This window comes from Enhydra lutris, unplaced genomic scaffold, assembly GCF_002288905.1.
Source record: "Enhydra lutris kenyoni isolate GAN:26980312 unplaced genomic scaffold, ASM228890v2 scaffoldscaffold21, whole genome shotgun sequence".
Lineage (NCBI taxonomy): Eukaryota > Metazoa > Chordata > Mammalia > Carnivora > Mustelidae > Enhydra > Enhydra lutris.
Window position 1 is genome coordinate 25,493,388 of NW_019154105.1, and position 23,954 is coordinate 25,517,341.

General features: G+C 50.2%; 1 protein-coding gene across 4 annotated transcripts in view; it reads right to left on the bottom strand.

Moving 5' to 3' along the window:
• The window catches only part of LOC111148924 (platelet derived growth factor receptor alpha), a 40,214-nt gene extending 19,356 nt beyond the window's left edge, over positions 1-20,858 (bottom strand). For 2 of the 4 annotated variants that reach the window (XM_022505718.1, XM_022505720.1), the window contains exons 1-9: positions 19,068-19,221; positions 12,728-12,788; positions 10,608-10,925; positions 7,709-7,969; positions 6,410-6,540; positions 4,806-4,977; positions 4,526-4,715; positions 1,703-1,818; positions 564-690 (exon numbers count right to left, since the gene is read on the bottom strand). In XM_022505718.1, the coding sequence (XP_022361426.1) occupies positions 564-690; positions 1,703-1,818; positions 4,526-4,715; positions 4,806-4,977; positions 6,410-6,540; positions 7,709-7,969; positions 10,608-10,925; positions 12,728-12,779 (1,367 nt within the window). In that variant the 5' untranslated portion in view covers positions 12,780-12,788; positions 19,068-19,221. Of the gene's footprint in view, positions 1-563; positions 691-1,702; positions 1,819-4,525; positions 4,716-4,805; positions 4,978-6,409; positions 6,541-7,708; positions 7,970-10,607; positions 10,926-12,727; positions 12,789-19,067; positions 19,325-20,801 lie in introns of those variants that run through there. The other 2 variants (XM_022505719.1, XM_022505721.1) reach the window with 2 other exon arrangements.
• Positions 20,859-23,954: the final 3,096 nt, after the last annotated feature.

Consider the following 23,954-nt stretch of genomic DNA (forward strand, 5'->3'; position numbering starts at 1 on the left):
CAGCCCCCAAGAGAAACAATTGAGGCTCCCAAACGTGGGCACCATGGGCACATGGCTCGAGGGCCCATCAGAAAAGGTGGACAGATGGGTGGGTAGAGGAGGGACTGGTGAGTTAACTCCGCCCAGACAGCAGGTAGGCAAATGGGGCAGTCACCATGCACAAGACTGTCATGTATATTCACGCGCCAGTCTAGCTACCAAATAAAGCTCACCCTGTAAGACCTATAAGGTGAAGTGGGCCAGGGTAGTAAAAATCCTCTCTTAGAGCTGTGATCCTTTAAATTCATCTTCTTTTCTGATGAGGAACCCTTGGAGAATCTGGTGAGAGTCCGGGACCTTCTCCTTACAGTACTCATGACCACACAGGTGCACGGGCACGCAAACCATCCACACATGCACGCCAGGCCTATGCTTAAGACACTAGGCTGGAGTTTATGGAACTTTGGCCCAGGAAGAATCACAAAAGAAGGGAAAGCCAAAGAAAGAAAATGCATCTCAAGTTCTTTGAATCAAGGAAGAAACATCCTGACCACCAATGAGAAAGAAACCTCTAGTTTCCGTACTTCTTAATATCCTTGCAGACCATCCACTCGATGTCAGGAAGTGGCGTCCCTTCAGCAGTGCATCTCACGGTCTGTCCCCCCGTAGTGCCATGGTGGTCGTCGACCAAGTCCAGAATGGAGGAGGGAACTGCAAGAGGGGAAGGGTCATCAGAATCGAACGGTCTGGGTCCCGGAACTCCTGTGAGCCCCAGGTTCACAGAAATCGGGTTCAAAATTCGTCCCCCACCGCCCCCCGCATTCAGACCTGCCAAGCGAGTAACCCCCCAAGAAGGGCTGAAAACAGTTACGGGCTCCACTCTGGATAGACCCACTTGGTTAAGAGCATTTTCACAGTTGCAGTGTTTAGGGATTTGTGTCCTGTGGTGTTCTAAATCTGGAGTGAGGAAAGCAAAAGGCCCCTGTGGCTATTTGGCTTCAAAAGCAAGGAGTTTCTTAAAGCTGTCTTTGGGCTTGGGGTTTAACTAATGGATTCAGCCAGAGTATATAATGTAAAGCAGCATTTACCAAAGTGCATCTGTAGAATGTGACTAGCTCTTAAAGAATTTTTTTTAAATCCTTGATCAAATAAATTAGAAATATGCTAGCATGTGTATCATAGGTTTACTTTGAGGGTTAAGGGAGGCTGTAAGAAGTCCTGGGCACATGGCAGGTACCCAGTGAACAAGAGCCAGACGTGAACGTGGAGAGACTGAGGCACGCCCTCCTTGTAAGTAAGGGCCACTGCGCGGTCGATGCCAGTGAGGGGAGCTAAGCAAAAAGGCTAAAACTCTCCGGAACAACCTGAGGTCATCTGGACCAAAACCATCACTTTCCTCTTCCAAGAACTGGAGGAGCCAGACTGAGAAGCAGGTGGTGCTGTAAGCTAGGAATTCCCCCAGACTGTTACAGAGCAGCCCGCAACTTCCCAGAACTGTGTGAATTTGTAAGACCAACAAAGCTCTCCCTGACAGGTGACGTCTACACCCACTGCGTTTCCCATGAAGTGTTGTTTTTCTCTTCACCCGCTGGGAGGAAAGTGCCAGGCTCTCCTTGGCGGGGGGAGGGGGGGAGGGGGGGGGCGGGGGGGGGGGGGGGGGGGGGGGGGGGCACCCATTCACGCAGTCACTGAGCTACCATTATCTTTATACTGCCTGACCCACCTTGAGTTAAGAGTTCGAAAGTATAGCTCTTCACGTCATCCTCGTTTTGAACAACAATTGTGTAATGGCCACTGTCTTCCTCCTTAGCGCGGATCAGCTTTAATTTGCTCCGATATCTGAAACGACAAGGACTCTGTGTCAGCAAGTCGGAGCCAAACAGATACCAACTGTTCCAACAGTTACCATGTTCACGTTCAAGTCCAAGTTTGTAAAAAGTAAAAACATCTTTTTTTTTGGTCCGCATCATCGCTTTTCTGGGATTTTCGGTGTCCTTTCTACACAGTGAAGGTCTGACTTACAGACACTTAATTCTCAAACGAAGACCATGTATCTTGATGAGCAACAGCTTATGTGGCTAGAACAGCAATCGGTTGTGTTAAGGCCTGACTTCTGAACAAAACAGACACATCCCACCAACTTTCCTTAAAAAAACCTTGGTTTTTACCTTTTTAAAAATACCTGCTTCCCTTAAATACCATCATTGAAGTGGTGCAACCCAACAACGGGGGCACTCTCGGAGAAAGAATGCCGACCCAGTCTGCACACGGACATGGAGAGATCTCCAGGACTTAACATTCCTACTTGCTGGTATTTGCTTAAAGAAAACTCTGGAAGGTTTCAGAAGAATCTAATGAAACTAATAAAGGTGATTTCCCTCAGCTGGGGGAGGCAGGGAGACCAGGGCATGTGGCGGCAGGAATGGAACAAGGCTTCTTACAATGCAACTTCTTCATGCTTCAATACCGATAAAGCAAAAGATTGCACTACCTATTAGAAGAAATTAGAAATATCTATTTCTTCATACTTTATTAAAGGTAAGTTTTCCCTAAAGATTTCTTCCATGTATTATAAATGACATCTGGCTCTGTGTGTTTGTGTGGGTTCATCAATAAAGTATTTGCCCATTTGACTGCCCTTCTTTTTGAAACATCACAAGGGCGCCTCAGTGGTTTAGCAGGTTTAAGTGTCTGCCTTCAACTCAGGTCATGATCTCAGAGTCCTGGGATTGAGCCTCGCATTGGGCTCCCTGCTCAGTGGGGAGCCTGCTTGTCCCGCTCCAACCCCTCCTACTTGTGCTCTCTTGCTATGTCAAATAAAAAAATAAATCTTTAAAATAAATTAATCTTTAAATAAACGAGTAAGTAAAACACCACAGTGCTGAAAAGCAACGGGATGGATGGAAAAAGCGCTGGTCACAAAGTGAGAAGAGCTGGGGCATCACTGAAATTCTCCACGCCTCAGCATCCTTACATGCAGCGTGGGATAACGATCATGTGCAACAGCACAGTGTCCTTTCCAGAATGAATTCAATGAAATTATACGTGTGGAAGGATTTTGAAGCCCCAAAGTTATGCTATAAACAGAGAGTCTTCTAGCCCAAGATGCCAGGCACCAGCACCGTTAACGGGAGCACTGTGGGCTGCTTTGTCCTCTGGGGACCATGCGGGATGTGCTCCAGGCCAGGACTTTCTGAGCGAGTCCCCATAGGCACTCCTGGCTAGTCGTCACCACACGATCCTCTGCCATTCATTGTCTCCACTGGCTCAGCCAAGGAAACTGGCAGATCCACTAGCCCAAAGCTTCGGGGAAGCCATATCCCCCATTCAGTGCATTCATCCTTATGGTCCCTGGTCCACCATGGGAACTAGGCAAATCTGTGCTGGGAGCTCTTGGATCACTTTCACAGGCAGCTTTCCCACACCTTTCCACTGGCGAGCTTTGTCTTGTCATGACGCTCAATCTGGCCTGCAGAGAGCATGCCTACAAGCATCCCAAGTGTTAGCTGTGCCAGGATCACCCCCCTCCTCTCTGGCCTCACAGCCCAAAGTAAAGTTTGGCCCTGCCCACTTCTTTGCACACCTTCCCCTTGTGTCATCGGAAAAGCCCTCCAGATTCAGCACTCGACACTCTTAACATCGCTGTTCTCCAGAGGCTATAAAATTCTGTTTGCTCGGATACTACTTCTCAATGACACATGGGATTTAGTTCACAAAGAAGCAAGCAAGTCCCAAGGTGAAGTGAACCGATGAGAGAGGGTCTGCCCTTCTTCCCTGAGGGCTAGAAAGAGAGGACTGAGGTGCGCCTCTCTGGGATGGTTTCTGAGGAGGGCGTGGGGTCAGAAAACCTAGTAGTGCAGGATGTACCTTCTGCTCTGGGATTCCAATCAGAATTTAAAAACTGCAAGAGACCTCAAGATGTCATCTGGTCTAATTCCTTGCCTTGAAGAACAAAAAATACTATTAACCCTACTTTACAGATGTGGAGACTGAGGCCAAGGTGACTTACTCCACCCCTAGGTAAGAGATGGGGGCCGGAGACGGTCTCCTCAGGGAGTGAGAATCCATTTGCTCTAAACCAGGTCTATCCAGCCACTGCTCCTATTTCCAGCAGAAGCCTCCCTTGGGCAAATGTGTTTCTGATGAAACTACTGATGTTTTGTTTCATGTAGGTTTATGTGATAAATGGCCTCATCATACGTTATCTCCTTGCCATACAGATGGAGGAGGTCATCAAATATATTCAGCTCAAGTGGGTCCCACTTGACTTCCTTTCCTCCATCCTGTCCTGGATGCAGGAAATGTTCTTTCACTGGGAACAGAGCTCTTTAGTTCCTTCTTCTCATTTTATTGTTAAATATCTATCAACAGTATTAGCACATAGCAATGGTATCATGAAAGGTACCTGATTTCAAGTATCTCCATGTCAGACTGCTCATTTTCTAGATCGATCCTTGTGTCACAGACATGCACAAACCTCAGTCTATCCTGAGAGAAACAGTAAACAGTAAAAAGAAATGCATACTTGGGAAGGGTGTTTCGTTACCTTATTTCCTGAATCTTTTCTATGTCCGTGGTGATCTCTGTGAGATTTTCAATCAGAGTCAGATTGTCCTTCAGCCAGGATATCCTGGGAGGGGGGTAGGCCTGCACGTCCACCACGAAATGTTTGACTTCATGTAGGTCAACAGCTTCCAGTGGGCTGAAGTTGGGTTTGATTTCAATGAACCCTTTCTCTGTAGGGGGAAGAGTTTCCATTAAGTAACGATTACCAGAGTGGATCCTGAGCAGCAGGGATGACTGACATTTTAGAAAGCAGAATGTACCATGGACAGAAATGGTGACTTTCTTCATCTCTTTGACCTCCTTGGTGGCCTGGCGGGCAGCACATTCGTAATCTCCACTATCTTTCACCGTGGCCTCGGGGACCCTCAGAGTGTACACCAATTTGATGGACGGGACCTTGATTTCCTCCAGCATGGTGATGCCTTTGCCTTTCTACAGCAGCAGAGAAGGAAAACCAACTTTAAAAAAACTAGCTCTGAAGAGTGAACCCTCATGTACACTATGGACCATGGGTGGAGATGAGGAGCCAATGTAGGTTCCTAGATTGTAATGTCCTCCCACCACCAACACCGCAGAGCTGTCGATAACGATGGGGAGCTGTGCATACACGGGGCAGAGGCTAATGGGAAATCTCTGTATCGACCACTCAATTTTACTACTAACCTAAAGTCTAGTAAAAAAAAAAAGTTCTTAGACTAGCTTAGAAAATCATATTTTTTTTTATTTTTTTTTAAAGATTTTATTTATTTATTTGACAGACAGAGATCACAAGTAGGCAGAGAGGCAGTCAGAGAGAGAGGAAGGGAAGCAGGCTCCCTGCTGAGCAGAGAGCCCGATGCGGGACTCGATCCCAGGACCCTGAGATCATGACCTGAGCCGAAGGCAGCGGCTTAACCCACTGAGCCACCCAGGTGCCCAGAAAATCGTATTTTAAAAGGATATTTAATGACATAGTAAGGTGTCTGTGCTATGCTGCTAAAGGAAAAAGGATACGACAAAGTACTATTTAAAGCCTGATACCTATTAATGATTACATTTATTCTGTATACAAAGTACTAAAAGGACTCATCTTCTGAAATATTAATGGTGATGTCCTGAAAGTGGGTTTTCCTCTGTTTCTCTCAATTTTATAACATTATGACAATAAACCTGTATTATTTTTATTACCTGATGAAAACTTTGTTTTATAAAATGATACTTAGATTCTATGTTTTGCGGCCAAAAAGCAGGTACTGTGGTTTGTGGGGGGAGGGGGAATGTCTATTTTCAGTAAGTGAACAGAATGTTTATGCTTTAGGGATTAAGGCCAATCAAGTATGAACAGTGAGACCGAACTCCCTCATAGCCAGGGAAGACGTATGCGTATCAGACGATGAATGTCTCTTCAATGCATGAGGTCCTGAGGTCCTAAGGTCCAATGTGAAAATGCCCAACTTCCAATTGATGCCCCAGAGAGAAAGAAGGAGGGGAAGCAAAAGCAGAGGGGAGAGAAAGGGGTAAAAGGAGAGAAGCTATCAAATGCCAAAAAAGAACAGGGAGCAGAAATGTACAAATCAGGAGTGAAAGGGAATTAGATAGACAGACAGACAAAACCATGTAGACAGAACCTTCCTGTTTCTTTCTGACTTGTGAAAAACAAAAAAAGGCTCAGTGTACACCTTTATAGGTTCTGCAGGTCCTGGTCAGCTAGCGTCTCCACCTCTCCCACTGCCCAAAGAGCCATAAAGTGATCTAGTAGAACGGGCTCACTGCAGAGACGGGAAGCTGAGTTCTTGAGAAGCCCGGTGTCATGTGCCACCAGTGACAGGTGTTCCAGGCCTGCTGGGCTCCTCTCCATGCCACCAAGAGCCCTGCAGGTACCTACCACTTCTCCGGGGTACGTCCACTGAAGGTCGACCACCTCGTTGTTAAAGACAGCACAGGTGACCACAATCGTCTCCCCTGACTTATACACAGTTTTAAGAGCTTCCATTTCTAGATCAAGTTCTGATGTTGCTATTTAAAAGAAGAACAGACACAAGGACCTCAATACCCATAATACAGTTAAGAACCATTGTAAGGTTTGGGTTTGCTTTCCTTTTTAAAACCCTGAAAAATAATTTTTTCTTTTTAAGCTTTTTGTGTGTTTGTTTTTGGGGGGGGGCAGAGGAAGAGCGAGATCTTAAGCCCTGATGTGGGGTTCAGTCTCACAACCCCGAGAATATGACTCTGATTCCAAGGCATGAGGCAGATACTTAAACTGAGCCACCAAGCTGCCCATAAAAAATAGTTTTCAAACCACTGTGATCAAAGTCTCAGAAGCTTTGATTTTGTGCCAACGTATATAATTTGGCACAGTTATAAAATAGCACACACACACACACACACACACACACACACAAATACCTACACACACAACAGGAACAATACTAAACCTAAGTTCCAATCAAACAAAGCACCACATTCCTGAGCATCTGAGTTGAGGATGGCTCTCCTCTTCTGCAACCAGCTTTATGGATGTATTTATTCATTTAATCAACCAGCCTTGACTGACCAGCACTGCTCTGGGCACTTTGCTCCTCCCCTACCACTCTCTCTCTCTCCCACCTGCTACTCAGCTATTCTCCGTTCTTTTCTAGAACCAAGCACAGTGCTGGCATAAAAAGGCCCTTACCCAGCGTTCAGTAGCATTCGCTAACCCCAAACTTCTGACCCCAAACACACAATCTTCTTTCCCATTCACATGAACCACTCACATCAAAGGGAGGGCTATAGCAACAAGCTTTGCTCAGAATCAAAATCACCTTTCTTAAGTTACTGAAGTTAATCTAGGCATCCACCCCCCACAGGTGTGTGTTTGTATTTAGGGTCTCTGCAGTCAGGAATGTGGGTACAACAGTAAGAGGCTTATCAAGAAAAGAATTCCTCACAGTATTTCGAAGTCAACTGATGAAATATGAAATCTTACTGGGATAAAGTAGCATTTGCTTTTAGTAATGCTAAGCTTAGTGTTACTTCAGACACAGATGGCAGCCTAACATTTTATGGCAAAGGTGGGGTACGAAATCCCCAAATATTTAGAGTCTCCATCACTAGGGACTATGATTTTTAAAAAATCCCATCCATATACATCGAATTATTCTGCCTTTAACTCTTAGGTAAAGGAGAGAGAAGGTACAAGTACCTTTTAAAGCATAAACATTAAATGGAATGGTCTGGAACTTCTTCCCCCTGACGGTGGCTTCGCAGATATAGGGCCCGACGCTGAAGGTCCCATTGAAGCCCTGTCTGCTGTCATAGGAGGCGTGCACCACCCCTTCACTGCTTATCAAGGTGACCGGAGTCTCGGGATCAGTCGTGCGACAAGGTATGATGGCAGAATCATCATCCTCCACGATGACTAAATAATCGGTCATTCCCAAAGGTACAAAGGCTACATCTGGGTCTGTGGTTTGGCGAAGAGAGAAAAACACGTTAGGTATTAATTTCACCTTTACCTTCTATATTCAGAAAAATTATCTCACTGGCATGAATCACATTAGGTATGAATGATACCTTCACATATATCCAGAATGTTCACAATGATACTAACCATCGTAAGAGCTAGAAGGCTGTTTTGTATGAACAAAATAAAATATAGTATGAACAACAAAATAAAACGAAGTATGAACCCCACCAAAATACCTGAACTCTAGTAGGAAAAAAAAAAAAGGCTGGTGATGACTATAAATTAGCTAGGAGTTGAAATCAAAATTTAAGCACTACTGAAAAAATGATCAATCACCAAGTCTATTCGAAACAAGAGAAAATATTCATAATTTCAAAAATTCTTATTGCCTATAGTCAGTATCACTGAAAAGTAGTACAGAGATCTATTAAAAAATAATCTGTCAAGTAATAAACAGAATTTACAGTTCCACAGCCTGAGAATTTTATTTCCAAAAGAAAACCAGCTATGTAAGCTACTACAGCAAGGAGTACTAAGAGTGTCAAACATTGGGTTCTGAAGGGCCCCTTACTCTCCACGGGTACAGATAAGAAGATCTCTAACCGACAACAGTTCAGAGCCTACTGGGATGACGTTTGTGCTGAGGGGGAGGGAGGAACAAGAATTTTTGGACAATCTTAACAGATCAAAACAAACAAAAGATCAAAACACCATATGCCTTTAACAAGCCCATATTCCATTCTCTTCAAAGCAGGAGGCATTTATGTGTGAACAAAGCTGGGGTGACATTCTAAATGCCTACCCTTCTTAAAACAAAACCTTTTATTTTTAGGAAGGGTCCAGACAGTTAAGAATGTCATGAAAGAAATGAAGAGGGTCTAGATCCCATGGGCCGCCCACAGTTACAGAGGACAAGAAGAGCGGCCGATTTGGGGGGTAGGGGGAACTTAGCAAGGAAAAGGCAGAAAGATCGGAAGATATACTTCAGAGACCCCCTTACCTCACCTCTGCCAAAACAGGATGGCAAGAGTTATCAACAGTTTGTATATTTGTCTGCTTTAAGCCAAGTAATCCAACTACAGCCTCTTTTAAGTATGAAGACTGCTGTTACAAGAGTTCATGTTCAGAGTTCCAAATCCTTGAACTCTGTTCATAAAGATTTCAGCAAACAAAGCTACAAATTCATCTCAGGTTAAAATATACAGTTTGATATTCCTAACACAACAGCCAAGGCTTCCTTTAAAAATGCAAGTCATCCCTACCATTATGCACTATGTGATGTTTAAACAACATCATGGCCCTCCTTTAAACTTAAAACTGTCCTTGGTAGAAGCCAATATACACAGATAGAGATGGATACAGAGATGGATATAGAGATGGACATAGAGATGGATACAGAGATGGATGCAGACAGAGATGGATACAAACAGAGATGGATACAGAGACGGATACAGAGGTGGATACAGAAAGAGACAGATACAGACAGAGATGGACACAGAGATGGATAGAGATAGAGATGGATACAGAGATGGACACAGACAGAGATGGATACAGAGATGGATACGGAGATGGATACAGACAGATGGTATAGACTCAGAGAGACAGACAGGCACAAAGGAACATCCAAGACACAGACACAGATACAGATGGGGATTTCAATCACTGCAAGGAGGGCACGAGGAGTACTAGCTGGGTGGCAAACCAAATGAATCTCAAGCTCATGGCTAAGCCTGGCTGATTAACGGGTCTACTGGGAGAAAGCACCACACTGTCCTCCACTCTAAGGGCAGGCTCTGAAACCCATCACACCCCAAGGCCATGCCGTCCGGAGGGGCCACCAGCCAAGGGCTGTGGGGCACTGGGGTTCCTTAGGCTCCCAGACTTTCTCAGCGCAGAGTTCTAGGACTCATCTACTCTACCTTCCTTCCTTCTCTCCTCCATTTAAGGTCACACCAACAACGTAGGTAGACAGCCCTCCCAGGCAGGCTCTGTGGGATCCTTCCCCATTTCCTCTCACAGGCTGTCCCCTCCTCAAACCCTAGTGTGCTTCATCCCATTTTAACTCCTGTCTTGGCACCTGCTTCTCACCGGTCAGAGACAGCATCATCAGTATCAATCTGCCCCGAATTTTAATCAAAAGGGAAAAACTCCCCCTAATTAATCAAAAATATGTATTTCATTCCATCTGAAAAAAATAGCCTGGTTATTGGGAAGCTATTAAAAGAAACGATAAGCAGCTCCAAGACAGGATCTACTTACTTACTTTTCGTGTCCCCAACACTTCGCCCAGGGCCTGACACACAATAAATAAACCGAAACACTTGTCAAACTTGGCTGAACTGGAACGAGGTCATTTCAGATTTTTTTCTGCAGAACGTGAATAAAACGTGCTATGGTACAAATGATTTCTAAAACTTCACGCAGTTTCCAAACGTCCCCCATAAATGTTTCTTGATAATGGTCTCCCAAGCGACCTTGATTTAATAATGTGCGTTCTCTCGTAGTTTCCAAGTTTTCTCCCTTACACATTTATTATGTTCCTATTTCTTAAGACACTAACCCGGCTGGCGGGGCGGGGGGGAGAGGGACCCCAAGCGGGGTACGGTGGGGAGGGGGGCCCCCGCACACAGCTCACCTGGCACATAGATGTAGATGTGTCTGCCTTCGAGCTCCATTTCCTCCGTCTGTGTGTGGTTGTAATAGCAAGTGTACAAGCCTGTGTGCGCCGCGGATGCATTGACCACTTCCAGCACAGTCACAAAGAGGCCGCTGTTGTTCTCCTCATTTCTGATTTCCACATTGGGGTTCTCTTCTTCAGACATGGGGTACTGCCAGCTCACTTCACTCTCCCCAAAGCATCTCAGAGAAAAGGACGAATTCAGCTGCACGACCTTTTCATTTTCGTTTGGAAGGATAGAGGGTAATGAAAGCTGGCAGAGGATTAGGCTGGGCCCTGTAAAAGGAAACGGGCTCTGAATAGGCACCACCAGAAAGGACCGTCTCACCCGGGGAACTGACAGCGGCAACAGCCGCAGCTTACGGGAACAATGACCGTTTCTGCGCAAAAATCCGTTAGCCTGGATGCCCATGAAAGGCCCCCCATTCTAACAGCCGCCGCATCTGCTGAGAGCAGCACATGCTCCAAAGGCCTCAGAAGCCTCACCCCACCCCGGGATTCACCCCAGCGAACACTCAGATGGAGAGAGGACGCCTGATTCCCATTCCATATTTCAGACTCCCGTGTGTGACCATAAAATATCCCAAGAGGGCAGAGACGCGAGCACATGTGGCTTCTTCAGGGTCCACAGGCCCTACAGGTACTACCCTTAGTACGGAATGGGGTGAGAACAGGGGCAGGGAGACTGCACAACGCACAAAGCAGGTTTGTGATCAAGAACTAGTCTCTTCCATTCTGCACGACACTCGGGCATGCCTTCTCGCTAATGGCCTCCCAGAAACCCAAACAGGATGATAGAGATTTTAATTTTAATTTCGTTTTATTTATAAGTAGGCTCCGCACCCAACACAGGGCTTGAACTCATGACCCTGAGATGAAGCGTGGCCCGCTCTATCTACTGCCTGAGCCAGCCTGAGAGCCCCTGGATTTTAACTTTTAAAAGGGAGAATATTTAAAGTCCAAGAGTCGAAACTCGAAGTTCATCTTAGAACCTAAAACTTTAGTCCCGCTTCCCCTATAAAACGGAAGAGATATTATGACTTCATTATTAATCAGTGGTCTCTGACCTCCTTTGGAGCCCAACCCAACTGCACTATGCGCCCACGATGACTTGCAGCTCCAGGCTGAAGTCACGAGTGCCTCTGGTCACTCATCCTCCTGCAGGCGGGGTATCCTTGGTGGAGTTTGGAACTACCGAGCCACTGACCTTGCTTACTGCTAACATGCCCATATAGGTAAACCCTACAGACACTAACAGACTTAACTCCTCCCGCCAGGAAAACACTGGGTTCACGGTGAACATCTCTGATGTACAAACATCTGGATGAACACTAAAAAGTGCCAGTAAATGTTTCCACAAATGGTCCCAGTACTATCCTCCTGGTAGAAAAATGTCAGTAAGATTTCCCAAGAGTCAAATACTCTACCAATCAGATTCTAAGGGGAAAGGCGGCTCCAAAATTTTTCCAGCTATCTAAGCATGTTCCACTTAAAGACAGGTATGATTCCCTGGACATGAGTTATTTCCTTTGAACATTCGTGAAGTCCCCGGGAAACCCATGTCCCAGGGAAAAAGCGCAGTGGGCAAAATTTAGGCTATTTTTCCTACCACGTTTCCATGCCAGGATTATACGTATATTAAAATTACCACTGGTGGGGCGCCTGGGTGGCTCAGTGGGTTAAGCCGCTGCCTTCGGCTCAGGTCATGATCTCAGGGTCCTGGGATCGAGTCCCGCATCGGGCTCTCTGCTCAGCAGGGAGCCTGCTTCCCTCTCTCTCTCTCTCTCTCTGCCTGCCTCTCCGTCTACTTGTGATCTCTCTCTGTCAAATAAATAAATAAAATCTTTTAAAAAAAAATTACCACTGGTGACCATTCCTTCTTAACTGGAGTTAGCATGATACAGCGAAGGGAACTGAAGGTTTGTGGTCATTCTACATTAACTTCTCATCATTTTCGACTTCCCTCCCCTCTTTTGGACTGTGTTTGCTGAGCACTGGGAACACACTCCCAGAGCACAGAACTTAGAAGGCAAGGCTTCCCCCAGAACAATGAAGTCAGAGAGTACTGGGATCCTTACCTGGGAGAAGACAGCCTAAGATCAGCAGGGCCGGAAGGGAGGTCCCCATCATTCCAGAAAACTGGAAAATCAAACGTCAAACAGAAGCAGCGTTAGCCAATAAAACCACCAATGAGCCTCGTTCTTTTTGTGATTTGCAATATGGAAAACGTTAACAGCATCATTTTAGTCGAAAATACCTCGCCTTAAGATTCATGGTTAAAGCAGTTAAGATACCTAAAAAAGAATCCCACAGCCCAAAAGGACCCCAAGATCATGACAGGAGCCATCTGAAGCTGAAACCCTTTTGGATCGCACACAGCTTTCAAATTCCAGAAAGTCTGGCTTTTATGGTCTCAGAATGCATCCAAGTGTATAGAAGAACTGTTCCTTTTAACCCACTGAAATGAAGAATGTGAAAAGCACACGCTATTTACTCAACTTCCATTAATGGAGCTGTTTTCGCTCAAAATAGGTTGTCAATGGCATGTTTTGCTACAGAGAGTACGTGGTGAAGTCCACATCCTTCACAACCTTTTGCAAAAAAGATACTTCGGCTACAACAAGTTTTTTTTTTTTAATCGAGGAGCCATTCTGATGTCAAGTTTTTTAAAGTCAAAACCAATGTCATTTGCAGGACGTCCCTTTGCCATGCAGGGCAGGGCCCTAGCAGGCTCAGGCTTAGAGGTGTGGATGGGGTGGGGCAGGGGGAGGACCAGTGGGGGTGCAAGCTTTAGGATATTCCACCAAAAAAATCACCTAAGCCTTAGCCTGGGATGTCCTGGGTCCCTGCCTTGCTCAAAACCCCAAAGCATGCAATGGAAGGACTTCATGGGATTTCATTTGCTCCACAGCTAGCTTTGGAAAACAAAGATGTGTGTTCATGATTCCTGAGTACATTGGCCTAAAACAGACAAACCAAGAAAACACAACAACAACAAAAAGCTCCATGTATGCTTGTGGTTAGCTCCTCATCTTGCATTTTTGCTTTCAGATGGCCCATATGCACAACCCAGATTTCTGCTACATCAAATTCTACCAGGAAAATGCAGGAGGAAGACAGAGTGAAAGGCAGAATGCTGGCAGGGGGCGGGGAGGGGAGGGTTGGACAGGAAAAAAATGCTAAATCTGTATGCCATGTCTATTAATAATAACCCTGAGACATACTTGATTTTAGAAGTGCCAGCTGAGGCTCAGAGAAGTTTAGCAAGTCACCCCAAGTCACACAGTGAGCGCTAAAGCCAGAATTCTAACACGAAGTCTGTGTGATGCAAAAGCCATGCTCTCTCCAATTCACCATATGGTCTCCCTCAAGGGAAGGTCAGTGCTTCAGCCTTGTGGGTCCCCTCCCTCCCTCTCCCAGCACTATTTCCTCATGCAAATTGGGGCCCTGCTTCCCTTCTCTGCTCACCCTAGTGAGAGAAATACAATTGCAGCGCTGTGAACCCAAATGCAATTTGCACAATGCTGGCTCGCTGATGGCTTCTGAGGCTCCTGGCATGTACCCGGGGAGCTTGAGGGGAGGGGGGGCAGGGGTTGCAGGGTTTCCTCACTGCTGTGGTGACGGGCACAGCAGGTCCCCAGCCAGGCTGGCCAGGCTGATTTACCACAATTAGCAGTAACCGGCCTGTGTGTTTGTACCTATAAGTATCAGCCTCCCACTGATAATCCCCTTAGCCAACTTCAAAGGAGCCCTCCAGAGACAGCTTGATGTCTTGCGTTTTATCACATTTATATCCTGTATTTCTGTAGCAGGACTTGCCAATGGTGCATCTTTAAAGCATTCCCGAGCTTAGGAGAAGGGCTCTGAGGAGCGTTTTGCCCTGGGCCAGCCCCACCAGCTTTCCTTCTGTGCCTGCAGATACAGCGACCCTGATGCCAGGGAGGAATCTTTAGTGACAAGCTACGTGGGCAATGAAAGCGAGACCTGAGAGCCAGCGATAACGATCCCAACACTGAGAATCAACATGTATTTGCCGAAGACTTCCAACTCCCTTCTCCGATAAGAGTAGTTCCCTGGCTTTTAGAAACCCAGGCGTATTTGGGAAGTTTCGTGTCATTACTCATCCGTAACTCAAGACAATTTCATCCTGAGTAATTGCAGCGTTTGCCCTACAGGGAGGCAATGGAAAACAACAGGAGAGGATGGCCTCCTTGCCTACTGGGCACGTAGCAAGGATCTCGAAGAGTCCGGCTCGCTATTTCTGGGGCTTTTCCACCCAGGGAGTAAACGCTAACCCTTCATCAGTAGACCCCACCCACCCACCCATCCTGGAGCATATCCAAAAGTCACATGCGCAAACACAAGTAACTGTACAGATTCAGAGAAAGGAGTCAGCAAGAACAAATCACTTTGCAAGGAGAGCAGTGGACTTCATCCAAATCTGTTTTGCTAAAAAATCATAATCGTATCTTCTCATGCCAGCTACAAGTTGGTTTCAGGCTTCATCCTCTATAACCACAACGCAAACAGCACGGCCGAGAGTTAAGAGAAACAAACAGGGGAGAGAGATGTGTGCCACGTTCTCGCTCAGGCCAAGGGACCCATAGTTCCTCCATGGCATTCCCTTGTCTTTCTCATTCCTTCTCTCCGAAGTACGATGGAAATCGCTTCGGACTAGGTTCATCCCATATCGATGCTTAGTCTCTGAACCTCTGGCTCTTCTTCTATTACAGGGAACGGGAACACCTAACTTGCTGGCTTGCCTTGCCACGTTATTATAAAGACTAAGTTACAGTTCAGTCAAGAGCGTTTTAGAAACTGCAGCCATTGGTTTTTGTATCAACCTAGGAGTCCTGCAGACTCCTAAGATGTTTTATGAAGATTATTTACTTGAAAGAGAGAGAAAGAACATGAGTGGGGGAAGGAGCCGAGGGAGAGGGAAAGAGAGAGAATCCCAGCAGACTCTGTGCTCAGCACATGGCTGGATCTCACAAACCCGAGCCCATGACCTGAGCTGAAATCAAGAGTCAGCGGGACAGTCAACCGACTGCCACCCAGGTGACCCCCTGCCCAAATGTCTGAGATGAAAGGAACGTCAGAGTAACTCCTTCAACTTCTACTTATTGAGGAAATCAGACCCACAGGCCTTTGAACTTGCCCTTCATCACCTGCATACTGAAGACGAGCATCTAAACTCACTTTAGGGGGCGCCTGGGTGGCTCAGTGGGTTAAGCCGCTGCCTTCGGCTCAGGTCATGATCCCAGGTCCTGGGTTCAAGCCCCACGTCGGGCTTTCTGCTCAGCAGGGAGCCTGCTTCCTCCTCTCTCTCTGCCTGCCTCTCTGCCTACTTGTGATTTCTCTCTGTCAAATAAATAAATAAAATCTTTAAAAAAAAAAATAAACTCACTTTAGATGAAGGCCTGCTGGACGATCAAGGCAGGCTGTTTTAATTCGAACCAACACACACGGTCACATTAGAAAAAGAAATCTGTTTGCACCCTCTGTCCTTAATGGGCTTCCACCCCTGTTCTGCAAACACAAGTGAAGAGCCTTGGAAGGCAACTCAATAACCAAAGACAACATGCTAAGCTAGAGAGTAAACAGAGCTTGGGCACTATTTCCAGAAGTGAGAGCAGGCTAGCCTTCTCAGAAATCCACAAAACTAGCCTCCAGATCGCCAACAACTCAATGCATCCCGCCGCAGAGCTGCTGAATCTTGAATTTCACCCCACCCTGGCATGATTAAAGGCCACAGGAGACTCTCTCACGGTCCCCAAAGCCACTGACAACCTCAAGATTCAGATTTCCGAGGCTCGGTTAATTTCAGCTCTAAGTTAATTCTAACTGTGAAAATTACATATCCCACTTTATCCTTGTGACAAACGTTCTAGCCCGTCTCGTAGCTCTAGCCCCAGCAATCCAAATGCTGGTCGACACCGGTGGCAACTTCACGGAGGGGGTGTTTACCAGGATCCGCACCCCATCAGATGCCATTTTGCCGTTCTGATCTCCATGCGTTCCATCACACGTTCCAGTCTTGGGTGGTGGCTGGAGTATTTCACACGGAAGCATTTTATGGGACAATCGGAGCCCATAAACCTTTCTGCTCTTCTGCACCAGATACTTGGCCACGGAACACTGAAACGAGACTTCCTCTTCATTGTCGCCAAACTAGTGTGACTCTTAATGAGACAAAGCTGGGTGTAGTCGCTACAGTGCACCTGAACTCAAGATCACCAAGCTCCTGACTCCAGCGCTGCACTCATAAAGGGATATGCAAATGTCCACTCAGCTTCTGGACAGATCTGCTCTGAGAGTCAGACGTGGTACGGCTGCAGCTTGCTCACTACACAAATGCAAAGAACAAACTAAGGCAAAAACTACACAAAAGCCCACAAAACAAATGCGATCAGCCCCGTGATTTTTGCAGCTTTGTAGTAAGAAACGCGTCGTCACCTTCCACCTGGCCCTACCAGGCAGGGAATGCATCTTCCTCAAGCCACAACTTGCTTAGAATCTCCGCGAAGCCCATTCCCAGAGAGTCGTTGCAGTTCTCAAGTGTGGCCAGCAGATGACAGTGTTGGTCCAAGGACGCGCGTCCCAGGCTCCGTGGGGAGACACACACACACACACACACACACACACCGCTGAAAGTTCTGTGCTAAAATGTCCCAAATCTTAACTTCCAGTCTCTTCCTTTCTCCCATCGTACTTTTAGGTGTCACGGTGACCTCAGTCCAGAGCCCAGAGAATGGAAGCAGGAAGAGGCAAACTGTTGCCGAAAATGCTCCACTGTCCTCGGAGCCCTGGGAGAATTTGGGGAGGGACAGGCACCACCAGCACCGTCGCTGCGAGCGAGCCGGCTAGGGCCGCGGGGCCTCGGGAGCCCGGAAGACGGCGCTGCCACGCCAGGCCGCACAGGTTCCGAGGGTTCGGCAGGAGAAGCCCCTGGAGAAGAGGTCGGGGGATCCGGGGCTTTGTTTCCCCAAGCTCTCGCCACCCAGGGGATGGCGCACACCCTCAGGACGGAAACCCACCAGGGCCGCGCCGGGGGGCGACTGCGACGCCGTGACCCTGGCCAGGCAGCCCGATCGGTTCTCAGGCCACTGTCACCCCTGGCGAAGAACAAAACCCGCCCGGCGGGGGCCGCGACGGCCGCGCAGCCGGGAACCACGGGCAGACTGGAAACGACTGTTCCCGTGGCTCAACAGCGTAGTGTCCTAGAACAGCCAGGGGCCGCCCGCGCCGGAGACCCTGTGAGAGTCCTCTAAAGTCGGCGGCTACCCCCAAAAGCGCCCGGGACCTCATCCCCTGCGCCCTCCTCCGCTAGTCTCATACTCAATCACGACGACGCCCCCAGCGCATCCCCAAACCCTGCACGCCGCCCCTTCCGTCCCCCCGAGCGCCTCCCGAGCCACACGCACCGTGCTCGCCGGCGTCTATCCGAGGCCCTGGGGCCGCCGCGAAGCTGACGGGGTCGGTCGACCCGGGGCCCTCGGGCTCAGCGCAGCGCTCCGACGCGTCCGCCTCGGCGAGCGCCAGAGGCAGGAGGAGAGCCGGGGGCGCGCTCCGGGAGGCCACTAGAGAGCGCAGTGGCGCCGCGAATCTTCCCCGGCCCGCCGGCCGCTCCGGCTCCGGGTCCGGGTCCCCGACAGCGCAGCCGGGCCCGGCAACCCGACCACCTTCGCCGGGGAGGTTCCGCACGGTCCCGCCTCCTGCCCCGCTGCCGCACACGAACCCGCGCCAGCCGCTTCCCTCCCCGCCGCCCCCACGCCCTCGGCGGCTCTGTCACGCCGGGGCTGGTGGTGACGACCACCCGCTCTGTCGGAGCTGAGCGTCCCTACCGGCCGCACTCCCGGCCTCAGAGCGGCGGAGGCCGCGGCGCCCGGAGCACGACGCTGGGCGTTTGCATTGTTTTCGGCGGAGACCCGAGAGGGGGCCGGGAGGGGTGGAGGGAGAGCGGCCGGGGTTTAGGGTTACAGCCGCGCGCCAGCGCCTCCTATGGGCCCGAGAGCCGCACGGTCGCGGGCAGCCACTGGCAGAGGAGGCCGCGGGGCGCTGAGACTGCGAGCCCTCCTCGTCTTTATAGAACCGAACCTTCCCCCTGCCACACCCCCCCCCCCATGGTCGCTTCTGTCCCCGCTGCCCAGTACACTCTCGCGCCCGCGAGCGCCCCTCGCTTCCCTCTCTCCGGGAAGGGAGGGCTGCGGTTGGCTGGGAGGGGAGCGCCCCAAACCCGAGGTCCTCTTTAGCTATTCCAACCTATTTTCCAATAGATTCCCGGCTCTCTGTTCCGTTTTAAACAAAAGGAAACGCCGCAGAGCCACTTCAGAAGAAGACATGCGGCGGCAGAGCCCGGACCAGGGCGCAGCAGAGAAAAGCAATTTGCCCGGAGCCTGCATCCCGCGCGGGACCTACCCCCTCGCGCCCCGACGGCTGATGCTGCTCGAGGGCCTCTCGAAGCCAGACTCAAGGAACGCTGAGAGCCGCACCTTTCCGTCACCGACCAGGCTTAGCTTCTCCCCCAGAACTGCCACTCGTCCATCAGCAACACGCAGCCCTGTCGCAGCTCCCCGGAGGCCAGAGGGAGTCCCACCCGCTGGAGTCTGCAGGAAGGCGCTGGCCACCACGTCTGCAGGACGCGTCCAGGCGCTGCGCGCCGCCCACGGCCGGTCCCCAGGAGGCACAAAACGGGCCCGCCTCGGCGCCAGACGAGTTTGCAGCTGGAAAGCCCGGCCCGTTGCCCCTCCCCCTGCACCCCTCCCCAGTCGGCGCCCCAGGAAGAAAGCGACCTGGGGCCGGGAGCCGGGGTTCTGCTTCGAGTTGCTCTCGGTCCACTTAAGGACTGGTGCAAGGCCCGAAGGTCAGCTACCCACTCCTTCGCGGCCCCTCCCCCAGCCCCAGCCCCACCCCTCCATCCTCCACCCCCGCTGTGGGGACTCACCCAAGCCACACTTGGGTCAAACCAAAAACAACACTGTGTAAGAGACTCGAAGCCGGGTCTGACCAGGGTGTCAAAACGGGGATGGACGGGCTCTCGCCTGTCGGGGAGCGGAGGAAGGGCGCCTTTATCATAGGAGAGTGTAAAGAAGGAAACCAAGGAGGAGGAAACCAAAAGGAAAAGAAAACTGGGAAGGGATGCAAAGCAGAAGCGCCAGGGTCCGAGTGGGTCAGAGGCGGGTGAAGGGCGGGAGATGTTAAAGCCGGAGCCACCAGGGCTGCGGCTGAGGCGGCAAGCCCGGAGTGGCTCTCCCTGCCCTCCAGCAGCCCGGACGCTCGCTGGGCTGAGGGGTGCTAGTCCCGTGAGCTGTGCGGCTGACTGTCCTGCCCGTGTGCTCCGGATATCTCCCTGCCCTAAAAAGCTGCCTAGTTCTGGTCGCGAGCGACTGCCGCGAGACGAGTCGGTCCAAAACGTTGAGCAATTCGGCTGCGGAGCCAAAAATCCATTTCCCACACGGCGCAGCCCGGGGCTTTTCCAGGCAGCTGGGCCGGGCTCGGGGCAGTCCGGACCTGATAAAGGCCATCCACACTCCCTCTCCAGCCCGGGTTTGCCTCTCACCCTGGCAGATGGAGTGGGTGGCAAGTTCTTCCCAGCACTCGTTCCGCAATCCTGAGGTCTTAGCAGGGCTAGGGAAGCAGAGAGAGGGACGGGCGCTCTGGCTGCTGGCAAGACGCGCAGCCAACAGACAGACGGCCCAGCACTTCTTCCCGTCGGAGACGTTTGGCCAGGACACTGGCAGCACTGGCAACACCTGGCCAGGCGGCCCGGTTCCCGGCCCCCGGGGCAGTCGTACTCGGGCCCCTCTGGCTCTGAGCTGGCTGCGACCCTTTCCGAACAGAACCGCTGATCCCAGTTGTTTCCGAGCCAAACCGACGCCGCCCGTTTCCCCGGCACAACCGGGAGAAGTTAATATCACAGGTAAAAGCCGACTTCCACGGGGATAGACGAGGAGGAAGGAGGGGCGCGAGGAGAGGGCTCCGAAGCAGGCAAGGAGGCCAGAGCAAAGAGTGAAATCGGGGCACTGCAGAGGCTGAAGCAGCGCGCGGCGAGTGCCACGCGAGGAAAGGGACACGCAAAGAGGGGGGCGGGTCTTGAACTCAGGTGCCCGGAGGAAGGTGACGAGGCCGGTTCGCCTACCATCTTTCTCTTACCTGGGAACCAAGTTTTTCCGTTCCGAGTCTTCCCTAACTTCCCCTAAGAAAAATTCTGCACTTTTCCGGCGATCCTCCTCCTTTCCTTCCTGTGACCGGGACTGGGCAGCAGTAGAATCCCAGGCTTTGCAAAAAAAAAAAAAAAAAAAAGATTCCACCGAGGATAGGGGACGCGCGGAGACGAGTGGGGGTGGGGACCACAGCGCACAATGAGGGCCCCTTGGAGCGCAGTACGAAATTCCTCAAACCCACTTGCTGGAATGCGAGGCGACGACGACTTCTTCACTCGGGGCCAAATGTGTTTGTCATTACTCCAGACCGCCTGCGCCCCCGCGCCGCCTGCGCCCCCGCACTCGGGCGCGCAACCCCAGCGCACTGCGGAACTGGCGCCCGCTCTCCCTCACACTTCACTGATCCCGCAAACGGCTGGGGAGTCCCCCCAAACCCTCGCCCCCGTCTGCGCCCCCTCTGCTCGTCTTGCAGCCGCCCGGGTTGTGCTGTGTCTGGCCCCGGCTCTCACCCGGCGCTCTGCGCCGTCCAGTAATTACGCGCCCTCGGCCGGCGCCATGTGCCCCCGGCTGGCACCCGAGGTCCGGCCCCCTCCAGCCGAGCCCTTCACGCCTCCGCTCCTCGCAACCCCTTCCGCGCCCCACTCGGCGCTCTTCTCCCTCCGCCTCCCCCAGCCCTCCAGCCGCGCTCCACGCCACCCGCTGCAGCGCTGTCCCGCCAAACCGCGGGCGAGGAATGAAAATACTCATTAAAAACCTGTCGCCTTCCAGGACCTACTGCCAAGAAGAGGGCAAACACCTCTGCCCCCACTCCCAGCATTACTTGGTGCTCGTCCCAGTATACACGAATACCACCCCCAACCCCAAAAGAAACCTCAAAAATGTAAGCCTAAACAATTTCGTTGGGAGGCTATAGAGTTGTTAGAAAAACACTGCTTTTAAAAATAGGTCTGGAAAATGTGTTTTTTTTTTTTTTTAATCCCTAGACTTTCTAGCTCTTGGTAATCTTTCCTCCAAGTGAAGTTTATTAAACATAAATGACTCTCAGGACACATAGCTGGAATTCAACTTTTTTTTCCTCATCGCCCGAAGTTTGAGTGAAGTTTCTTCTCTTTGAGCCCAAAGGGCCTGATAAGGAACTTCTCTTAGAGACAAAAATCATTTTTTTTCTCCTTTCTTACCTTCTCCTCCTATGTCAATTCGTAATGAAAATCCTACATATGGAGTTAAAAGTGTCCACGGTTTCCAGTCCTCTCCTGGAGTCCCCTCCTCTGTTTTTCTCTCTCTAGCTCCAACTGTAATGGGCTCAAAAACCGCGTTTTGTAATTGATTCAATGTTATAGTCCATCCTTCTAAAACTAATCATTTGCTCTTAGTAAAGAGCTGTCAGGAAATGAAGCTCCCCCCCCCCATGGCCTCTTCAAAATAAAAGTTTCTCTCGAACTCCGTGCGCTCTGAATCTCCACGCAGCCAGATCGCGCCTTCGCTTTTTGCTCTTACGCAATCAGGGGGTCCAGTCCCAACCCCCAGACTTCGACAACAACTGGGGGGCGGGGAGCAGACCAGATGGGGTGGGGGTGGTGGAAGGGGGAGGTGTTGATGTTCTGCCGGGAAAGAGGTTCGTGAAAATACAAACTGCCCTTCATTTCCAGAATGAGTTCGCCTCCTGGTTTAGGGGGTTATTTTCCTACGCTGCTATATTGCTCTGCATGCTCTTTGAGGAAAAAGAAAAAGAACTTGTGAAATTTCACTTAATACCCAGAAAGAGTATACATCTGGAGTGGAGAACGTCCCCTTCTGTAGAAATTTTTAGCCCAGCTAGACAGGGGGCTTCCCGGAGAGGTCTCCAACCGGTTGCGTCTTTACAACTTGGGGTCTTTTAGGGAAAGTGCGGGGTAGTTGCTAATCCCTTAATGTGATTAGGCAAACTCTTGAGTCCCATATGAAGATGATGGTCTTTGTTTTTGGTTTTGTTTTGTTTTGCTTTGAAAACGGGTTTGAAAGAAGGTACAAAGAACCGAGGGTCTGCGTAGGTTTGGAACGTTCGCCAAGAGAATGACCTTTACTCCCTCGGAGCCACTTATCTTGTCGTGTCTTTGTTTTCGGGGTAATCTGGGCGAGGTTGCCCTGGCTTCTATCACTCACACAAAAAGGCTCAGGTTTGGGCGTTTGAGGAATAGTCCAAAACAAATCTGCCACCTTCTCGTTCAGGGGAGGTTTGCCTCCCCGTGCTCCCTCCCGCCGCAAGGGATGGAGCTTACCGATGCCCTGGGGTTGAACAGAGCCCCAAATCCTATCCTCAAGTTCGAGGCAAGAGACTGTACAGGGAGAGAACGATTCTGCTCGCGAAGGAAAGGGGGCGCTCACGCTCCAGGAACCAGACCAGGCGAAGTTGGGCTTCCAAGGGACGGAGGGGGAGGGGAGCGCATTCACCTTCCCCGCCTTCTCTTAATTTTGAGTTCTCCTGTTGGATGGAAGGGGTCATTTTTTACCTCCATTCCACACACACACACACACACACACACACACTCTCTCTCTCTCTCTCTCTCTCTCTCTATCTCAGAAGGGTTTCAACGTCCAGGTTGAGCCTGGAACGTTGGACAGTCATCAACCACCTTCCTCAGGAGCGTGGACAAGAAGAGCCGGCAGGAGAGGGTCACAGAAAGGTGTGGGGTCCTGTACTGCTCTGGGATGGGCTCCTGGGGTGTCAGGCTCGGGAAGACGCCTGGGGCTGGGCTAGGGGCCCCATTCCCCCAGCTCTTCAGCGCGCCCGCCTCTCGTGCATCTTCAGTTCGGGTGACTGCACTGCTCACTATTACTTCCACATGTTCCTTCAGGAAATCATTGAAGGCAAATATATGAACAGCCCCTTGTTCGGAATGCTAACAGGATACCGTAATGTTTGTAGATAATGAACCGGGAGGCATGACACCCCCCCCTCAAAATTATAGTGCGGAATAATAGGAAAAGGTGGGTGCTGGCTTTCAGGCTATTAATAAAAACAACTTGAGATCTAAGTTTTTGTATCAAATACCCTAAAAAGTAGGAAGCAAGGTAGGCAGCCTACCCAGGAAGGCCTGCTTTGCTCTGGGAAACTGCCTGCCCGTCGCGCCGGGGTCTCCCGAACCCTGGGCTCCCAGCCCAC